At 66.0% G+C, this 8,773-nt stretch overlaps 1 protein-coding gene across 2 annotated transcripts; it reads right to left on the bottom strand.

Annotated features, from left to right (window-relative positions):
* Positions 1-1,371: 1,371 nt before the first annotated feature.
* ERFE (erythroferrone) lies at positions 1,372-8,142 on the bottom strand. 2 transcript variants are annotated; one of them, XM_027046352.2, is made up of 8 exons: positions 7,853-8,142; positions 5,554-5,676; positions 4,878-4,980; positions 3,666-3,910; positions 3,482-3,590; positions 3,299-3,389; positions 2,359-2,437; positions 1,372-1,498 (listed from the first exon to the last, which is right to left on the bottom strand). In XM_027046352.2, the coding sequence occupies exons 1-8, from the start codon at positions 8,036-8,038 to the stop codon at positions 1,400-1,402; spliced, it is 1,035 nt and encodes a 344-aa protein (XP_026902153.1). In that variant the 5' UTR covers positions 8,039-8,142; the 3' UTR covers positions 1,372-1,399. The 2 variants fall into 2 exon arrangements, with proteins under 2 accessions (XP_026902153.1, XP_053071997.1); XM_053216022.1 differs by lacking the exon at positions 1,372-1,498 and having other exon boundaries at positions 1,813-2,437.
* Positions 8,143-8,773: the final 631 nt, after the last annotated feature.

Here is an 8,773-nt window from a genome sequence, read left to right as displayed (position 1 = left end):
CCTTAGAAGCAGCAGTTTGGTAACTTGCGCTGGCCCCGCCCAGCACGCGCAAGTGCCTTATCGCCCCTTCTGGCCTGCAAGTCCCCCCGCCACGTTCTGAGCACACCCCTCCCCGGAGAGTGTGGAGCCAGCCTCCTTGCCGGGGACTGGGACTCCATACGGTGGGGTGTCACTGAAGAGAAGGACCCCTGACTTTCCAGAGGCGTGAAACAGAACGCTTTTTATCCACTCGGCATCTTCAACCAGGAGCCAGTCTGCGACTCCCGAGTCCCCAGTGCCCAGAAAGCCACCGTCCCAGAGCCGTCCTAAGTGGACCTGGCCTAAATGTTTAAGGTTCTTTATTTTCAGGTCTGCGCTTTGTTTTTGTCACTGTGCGTAAGTCTTGCAATAAGAGTTCTTAGCACTGGAACCACATCACGAAGTCAGTTATTTATATAAATACATTCCACCCGGCAAGATCATACAATAAATACTTCAACAAACTGGTGTGTAATACACTTAGGTTGAGAAAAAGGAAGAGGTCCGTGGTTTTTTTCAAGGGTAAAAGCTTCTCTAAAATATGCCCACTGGATGCAAAGGGAAATCCAGAGAAGGGTGTGGCCGCAGCAGCCCTTATCAAACAGCCAGGGGAGGCAGGACCCACGGCAGCCGGCCCTTCCTGGTAGGGTGGGTACCAGTCCTACTGAGAATCGCACCAGGCCTGCCAAGGGCACCGAATGCCCGGTTCACATGTACTGTGCCCGGGCCCCCCCCATCCCCCCTGCAGGAGGGAGGTGTTGGGATTCCAAGAGGGGACACGAGCTGTGTGCTCTGGGAGATCGGTCAGACCTGGTCACCGTCCTGAAGCCTGCCAGATGGTAAGGTGACTGCAGCCACCGCCCTCTTCCCTCTGGGCCTGAACACACCCTTGTCAGACTAGCCTGCCCCCCCCCCCCCCCTCCCGTGGCACCAGGTCCCTGCAGCCACTGTGGCCCAGGCTGCCGTGTAACTTCCTCAGCGGCACCTGGGAAGAAACACCTGTGTCCCCTCACAGGACCACCCCCCGCCGACCGCTGGCCTCTCCGCCCCAGTCCATCACTGATACAGTGTCACAATGAATTTGGGACCCAACTCCCCCAAGACAAAGCAAGTGCTTCTGGGCGCTGAGCCCCATAGAAACGTTTGCCGAGTAACAGCCCGATGGGGCTCTCCTCCTCTTGAAAGACGATCTCCTGAAATCACTCCTGGTGCCAGTGTGTACGTCACCTCCCTGGGCCGCTGGAGTTGGGCCGTCTCTGGGCTGAGCGGCAGGACCCACACGGGCGGTTCCAAGGGCTTCCTCCGGCGCCTGGCCCCCCGCCACTTTGGCGCCGCCCGGCCCAGATATTGTTCGGCACAAGGAAGGGCCCGGTGTGGCCGCTCAGACGCCGAGGAGGACCGCGCTGAAGTGGGAGCCGCTGCGCACGGTGAGGGAGGAGCCGCTGGCGTTGTCCAGGAAGACGGAGGCGTACTGCCCCATCTGCAGGGAGGGTCAGAGCCAGCCTGGGGACCGCCAGCCCCCCAAATGCAGAATCTGGGGACTCCCCCAACCGTCTGCATCCGAGGACCCCAGGTGGACCCCGTGCCACCCGGCAGTGCCTGGGACCTGACCCTTCGATGCCTTACAGCGACCACAGCTCTGGCCTCCCAACTGTGTGGGAGCTTAAGCAAACGACGTAACCTTTCTGTGCCTTCGTTCCCGTGTTTGTGAACAGTGGGAATGCTGTACATCACCTACACTTAAAGAAAAACTTTCCATTCTGGTGAACGGAGGAAAAACAGCAGTACTGACCTCAAAGCAGGTACTTTACGTAAAGAGCTGGGCGGGGGGGGGGGGCCTGGCATGCTGCTATTTAGGGGTCAGCTGTCACTCCACATGTCTGCACTTCAACTCTTTCTCTTTTACTAAATCCCACGTATCAATTTGTCACTTGCCAAGGGCCCCACAGTGCCAGAAGAGACTGTCACGTAGGATCCTGTGTAAAGTCACATCTGCTTCCCACGGTTGCAACAGGCCCAGGGTTGTTACAGTGTCAGCCTGAGGGCACAGAGCTGACCTCCATTCCCTCCTGCCACCTGTCCCTACAGGGAGCCCCAGTCCTCTGTGGGATGCCGGGGAGGTCTGAACACAGCAGACTGAGGAGCAGGGCGGCAGCTGAGGACGGCGGCCGTGCCCGGGGCCGGGGGGAGGCTTTGCTCTGCCCGAACCCGTGTGAGCTCCCCGGTGTGGCCCCGATCTCTCCCAGGCCTGGAGTCGGCACTGTTCCCAGGGATCCTGAGCACCCACCTAGCCTTGCCCAGGTGGTGCCTGCCCCCCGTGCCCGAGCCTGTCCCACGCACCTGCAGGTACAGAACACCGTTTACGGAGATGGTGAAGAGCTCGCTGCTACTCTCCAGGCCCATGACAGCCTCCAGGGAGCTGCAGCCAAAATGGGAAGACCGTCAGCCCGCACCCCGGGCCCCACCAACCTCCTGTGCTCACAACCACGCCAGCAAACCACAGCCACCCAGCTCAGTGCAGTGGTAACAGCTGTCCTGGCCAGGTCTTCTGGTGGAGGGTGGCATCCGAACTGGATCCTCCAGAGGAGTGGGGACAGTCTCCACAGGGCCAAGGGGGTTCTGCGAGTGCCCAGAAAGGCAAGCCTGGGCCCAGGCCAGGGCTGAAAGGTCCCGGCCCTGCTGCAAAGAGGACACAGGCCGGTGCAGCTGGAAGTGGGGGTGTGGTGGCAGCAGTGATGCCAAAAAAGTGGGTTCAGGCCAATCTATGGAAGGTTTCCAACCGCGGACTGGGAAGTTCTGAACTCTGTCTCCCAACTGCTGTGGAGCGCGCGCCCGCTCTGTGCCTGGGATCCACTGGGGGCGCTGGGGATACAGAGGGTGCTGCCCCTTGCCCTCCGGGGTGCAGGTGCCACGGAAAGAGGGATCGTGTCAGGGAGTGGACAGTGAGAAGGAAGTTCACAGGCAGAAGAGACGGGGACGGTGATGGGTTGCACGGGCACTGTGGCCTCCGGGTGACAGCGCAGGCGAGGGGAGCGGGGAGGCTGGGGAAAGTGTCGGGGTAAGCACCGTGCGCCGCCCCCCCACCCCCCGCTGCTGGAAAAGGATGGCCTGATGGGGCCAGGAGCTGACTTAGAGATCGGGAAGGAGGCGTAGGGTCGCCAGCGGCTGGTGCGGCGGCGCTGGCGGACAGGGTCTTTCCGAGCTAGGCAGCGCTAGGGTGGGGTGAGGGGACTGGGGGGGGGGGGGGTCTAGTGCCGGAGTTCCCATCCCCCCAACTCACGCATTGCGCTGGCACCGGGACTGGATGCAGATGAGCAGGCGCAGGCGGTCCCGGGGGCGCGGCGGCCCCCGCCTGGGCTGCTCGGCGAGCGCTGCAGGGGTGGGGGGGAGGGGGCGGTCACGGGCGGCGGGGTTCCGAGCGCACGGGGGCGACCCCCCGCGCCCCGCCCGCCGGGAGCCTCACCCGCGTGCAGCGTGGCGGCGAGCGCGTAGAAGCCGGCGACGGGCGCCGTGTACTGGCCGCTGGTCAGGTTCAGGCCGGGGCCGCGGCGGAAGGCGCCCTCGGCGTCGGGCTGCGGGGCGCACGGAGGTCAGCCCGGGCCCGCCCGCCCGCGTCCCCGTCCCCGCCCCCGCCGGCCCGGGCTCACCAGGTAGTAGCCGCCCAGCTCGTGCAGCGCGCGCCGCTCCACCGACGCGTCCCGGCGCAGGCGGCCGTGGAAGGCGGCCTCGACGCGCGGCGCCCGCGGGCCCGGGGCCAGGGGCGCGGCCAGCAGGGCCAGCACGCCCGCGTCCCCCGCCGCCGCCTCCTCGTCCTCCCGCGGGGCGGCCGCGCCCGCCGCGGGGCCGCGCGTGCAGGGCTCGGGCTCCGCGCGCTCCCGCTGCCGCACCGCGCCTGGCACAGAGCGAGCGGTGGCCGCGCCGCCCGCCCACCTGCCCGCGTCCCCGACCCTTGCCCCGGATCCACTACCGACTGCACGCGCCCCACACGCCGGCGCCCGCGCTCCGGGATCCACGGGAGACCCCCCTCGCCGCCTGCCGGGCCTGGAAAACGTGGCTTCCCGAGCCCGCGGCTGTTCCTGTTTTCCCTTCGAACTTTGGCTACCGGGAAGCTCGGGGCGGACTCACTGAACCCAGCGCCCAGGTTCTGGTGCCTCACCTCTCCATCCTGCCCACGCCTCCCCCTGCCCACTCCTGTCTTCTCCGCTTATAGCGAGCTGAAGGGGAGGAAAGGCTCTCCTAATAGTTGTCATAATAAAGTGAACTCTGGAAGACACTGGGAGATAGGACTCAGCAGCTGCCCGAATGCAGGGCCGTCCCCCAGACATAACAGCTCTGCCGCCCCGCCTGCACCTCCCCCCCACCCCGCCCTGGACTGCCCAGGACACTATCCTCCCTGCCTCCCGTGGGTCTCTTGACCAGCAGCTGAGACCTGCCAGGGAAAGAGGCAGGGACACAAGTGATCAATGGGAAGAAGCTGGGGTCTCAGTCCAGGGCCTGGGGTGAGTCTCAAATCCCCATGGTTGCTTTGTGATCAGAGGAGCACTTTGCAAAGTTAAGAAGCTCTGATCCTCACTGATGGTCCCCACTCTGGGGGTACGGGTCCCCTGGCCCCAATCCCAGATGGGGTAGGGTGCTGGTCCCCGAGTGGCCAAGTCCTCCTTCCCCTGCGAAGCCTCCCCCTTACCACGCTCCTCCCAGACCCCCAACCTGACCCTCAGCCTCACGCAAGCCCCCCTGTCACAGAGCAGGGGCCTCCTCGAGGGCTGGCCCACACGGGCATGCCCAGCCACCTCCTCCAGGACACCCTCCTCCGGCCCCACTCACACCAAGGGTGCGTGTCCACATGGGCGCACCCCTACCTTTCAGCAGCAGCTGGAACTCCTTCAGCAGCACTTCAGGTGGGATGATGGGGCCAGGGGGGCCCTGGGGACCAGGGGGCCCCGGGGGCCCTGGGAAGCCAAGCTGAAAAGGAACCTCAGCAGTGAGGAGGCATGTCTAGTGAGCTAGACATCAAGAGCAGGTGCCAGGTCTCGGGCTAAAAGGAATGAGACAGGGAACCCCGCAGTCTCCAGGGACCCCAAGCTCCCCACCTGTTGGGAACCACAGGGTGTGTCAGTCCAGCCTGACTACAACCCTCCCGGACCGCCGTCCCAGGCCAGCCCAGGCCTCCCTCCCTAGGGTACAGATGGAAGAGAAAGGGGGTCGCTGAGGGCGCTGCCTGGCTTTCCAGGGGTGCAGGAAAAATGACAGCAACAGGCCTCAAATTCCGGGTCACCCGGGGCCCCAGCTTGGCACTTTCTGTGCTCTCTGATCCCAGGCCAAGGGTGAGGGTCTGTCCTCGCTGGCACTGCTCGGGGTGTGCCCGTGGGGCTGCGGAGGGGGGCAAGGGGGTGATGGTGGTGGGCTGGGGGTGCAGGGAAGGCCTTGCAGGTGGAGGCCCCCTGCTTCCCCACGTGCCCCCCCCAACACACACACACACACACTCCCCCAGGACACACACACGTGCACACACGCTGCTGGAGCTCCCGTGCTCACCTTCAGCTTCTTGGCCTTGCCTCTGCCTCCCCTCTTGCCATTGACGCCTTTATCACTCTGCCTGATGAAGAGCATCCAGGCATCCCTGGGCTCGATGCCGTGTGTCCCCTCGGCCGGGAGCTCCTGGAACATAGCCAGCCACACAGCCAGCCGTCAGGCCAGTGTGCCTCCTGCAGTGGGCGCCGCCCCCGCCCCAAGCAGACAGGAAACTTTTCAGGATGTCCCCGTGCGCAGGACGAGCCTTCCGCACCCTCGGGGCCTGGTCCTTGTCAACACTGGTGTCCTCAAAGCCAGCGCAGCCCCCAGCCCGAGCTTCCCGCCCTCCTGACACGGGGAGGGTGACCAGGCTGCACTGCAGCCTGGGCTCCGTGGAGCACCGAGCAGGTGAGAATCCTGGCCTGGCTGGCCCACCTCTTCCGGCTTCCCTCCACAGGAGCTCCCTGGGAGCCCGCCAGCTCAAAAGTGCTCAGGAGGAGGCCACTGTGCTCACCAGGGCCCCCTGTGCGGCCCCCGCTGGAGTGCCAGGGACACGGGTTACGGCAGCTGACAGCACAAGAACGGGACGGTTAGGAGGCCCGGCGGCCTAGCACTGATCTGTTATGAATGCGGAGTGACACCACTCAGCCTCCTCAGGACCTCCAGAACAAGGACAGGGGTGATTCTAGAAACATCCATTCCGGTGCATGCTGCATTCTGACCAGTGCCGACACAGAGCAAAATCCCAGGAGGTGCCTTTCAGGGAGAGGCCTTTGGCTCATCAGCCAGTGGGCCTCAGGTGGTCTGGCCCCAGGTGAGGCCACCAGCTGGGAAGGAAATCGGCCCAAGGGCTTAGATGAGGCCACAAGCCAATAACAGTGGCTGAAGGGAGGACGCCGGGGTCTCAGAGCTGGCCAGGACCTGTCATCGGAGACCGAGCTGGCCGTCTCCTGGCCACTCCGCAGGGCCTGGGGCCTTCCTTCAGGAGCTAGTGTGCAGCGGTGGGGACACGGGGCCCCCCGTGCCAGAAGAGCCTGGGGTTGGACAGAGAAAGGGCTCAGAGTGCCCAGGGCCTCCTGGGCCGGGCGAGGTGCCGTCCTACTAGCTGCTCACCGTGGACACAGGACTGGGTTCTACTTTACGGCCTCGCTCTGCCTTCGTCGGGAACGCGTGCCCAGAGGGTTCCACAGAGGCTGGACGGGCGCGCCAAGCTGACCCTCCCAGCTGGGCCAGTACTCGGACCCCAGTTTGGTTTGGGGGGGCAGAAACAGGTGGAGGCGAGTCACCCTGGGGTGGGGGGAGGCGGCCCGTGGCAGTGTGGGTGGGTGGCAGGCAGCTGTCCTGTCCCACTGGGGTCCCCAGCTGTGAGAGGCTCTCAGAAAGGAGGTGGGGGAGCCTCTGGTCCCGTGTGGGCCCCACAAACAGAGTCCGAGGCCAGAACCCCTCCTGGGAGCACCCAGGCCTCTTGCTTCCAGGTGACTGTATCCTGACATCTGGCCACCCTTCTCCAGAAAGCGTGACCCATGGTCTGGGTGGGGTTGGCCTTCCTGACTTCCAGTGGTGGGAGAAGCACTTCGGGGAGGCTCCTCCCAGGGAGCCCTCCCGCTGGCTGCCACCGCCACCCTCTTTGGAGGCGGTGTCCTTGGCCTTGGTGGCACCAAGTGTGAGCTGAAGCCCAGCGTTGAGGGCTCCTCTGAAGTCCCCTCCTCCCACCCTCGGGGCCCGGCACTGTGCGCTACCCTCAGAAGGAAGCGCAGGGCCGAGCTCAAGATCATCCCCTCAGGGCCAGAAGCCGCAGGTCATTAGGGGCCCTGCACACACCGCCCCCACCCCCGCCACGCTCCCCAGACCAAAGGGAAGCACTTTCTTCGTTGTTTTTCCGAGAGAACTGCGCCTAGTAAATTCGGGGAGCGGCGGTCACACTTTCACAAATAGGTTCTTCCCAATTTCATGCCGGTCGAGTTATTTACATTTTACCCACTTCCCAACTTCCTTCTGCCCCCACCCCGGGGAAAAGGCGGTTCACGCGGAGCCAGTGGAATTTTGCCCTTAATGCCGCAGAACTACCCCCAAAGTCCCGGCCAAGGTTGGCCCTGCCGGCGCCGGTCCGCGCGGAGGGGCCGCGTCCACACTCCCCGCGTCTTCCCGGAGCCCCGCCGGCCACGCGCTTCCACCGCACGTTAGGAAGGCGGACGCCCGGGCCAGCTCGGGTCTCCGCCCGCGACGCCGCGCTGCCCTCGGTGCCCCCACCCCTCCCCGGGATCTCAGGGACGTGCGCGCTCCGGGTGGGGAAACCGAGGCCCGAGGGGGTCCGGCGTCTTACCGGCGGGCGGGCGGGCGGCCCCGCGCGGTTCTCCGCCGGCAGCTCGTTCCCGGGCCGCGGCTCCCGGCGGGCGCGGCTCTCGGCGGGCTCTCCGGGCTCCGGGGAGACGAAGCCCGCGGCGGCGGCCAGCAGGCCCGCACAGACGAGGAGCAGGCGGGCCCCGGCGGGGCGGCGGGCGGGGGCCATGCGGGCGGCGACTCCCTCTGGGCTCGGAGCGCGGCGTCTCGGGGACCGCGCTCCCGTTCCGCGCCTTATAACGCGCTTGAATCCCCCGCCTCGCCCTTCGCGCGTCACGGCCCTGCGCCCCCTGCCGGGCCCGGCGCGCGCTGTAGCGGGTGTGCGCGCGCGCCCGTGCCTGTGCGTGTGCCTGTGTGCGAGCGCGGTGCTTGTGCCTGTGCGCGCGCGCGTGTGCCTGTGTGCGAATGCGTGTGCCTGTGCCTATGCGCGTGCGTGTGCGTGTGCCTGTGTGCGCGCGCGCACAGCGCGGGGACGGGGTGGGCGCTGCCCTGGAGGTGGGGGGAGCGCAGCAGGGGGAAACAGGGGAAGGGGCGCTGCAGCCGAGGAGGGTGGTGCAGAGAAGGGGTGAGGAGAGGGGAGGAGGGACCGCGGCGGAGCGGGGGGTGGGGGGAGTGCGTACAGAGAGTAGGGTGTGCGGGCGGGGGCGGGGGCGCGGCATAGGGTTGGAGGTGCGAGGAGGGGACCACGGGAACGAACAGGGGCGCGGGGAGGCGAGGCGGAGGGGGAGGCCTCGCTCGCGTTGGCCAGAGCGCCCCCTCCTGTCGAGCGGGTTTGCGTTCCATCTCCAGGCCCCGGGGCCATTCCTTTGCGCTGTCCAGCTCTTCTTCTCAGGGGGGCTTGGGTGCCCCTTCTTCTGGCCCTGGACCCTCTGTCGTCTTGACAGCCTTTTCTCTAGGGGGAGCC

Source organism: Acinonyx jubatus, chromosome C1 (genome assembly GCF_027475565.1).
Source record: "Acinonyx jubatus isolate Ajub_Pintada_27869175 chromosome C1, VMU_Ajub_asm_v1.0, whole genome shotgun sequence".
NCBI lineage: Eukaryota > Metazoa > Chordata > Mammalia > Carnivora > Felidae > Acinonyx > Acinonyx jubatus.
The sequence above is the reverse complement of the archived record's forward strand: the minus strand, read 5'-3'. Positions and strand labels throughout refer to the sequence as shown.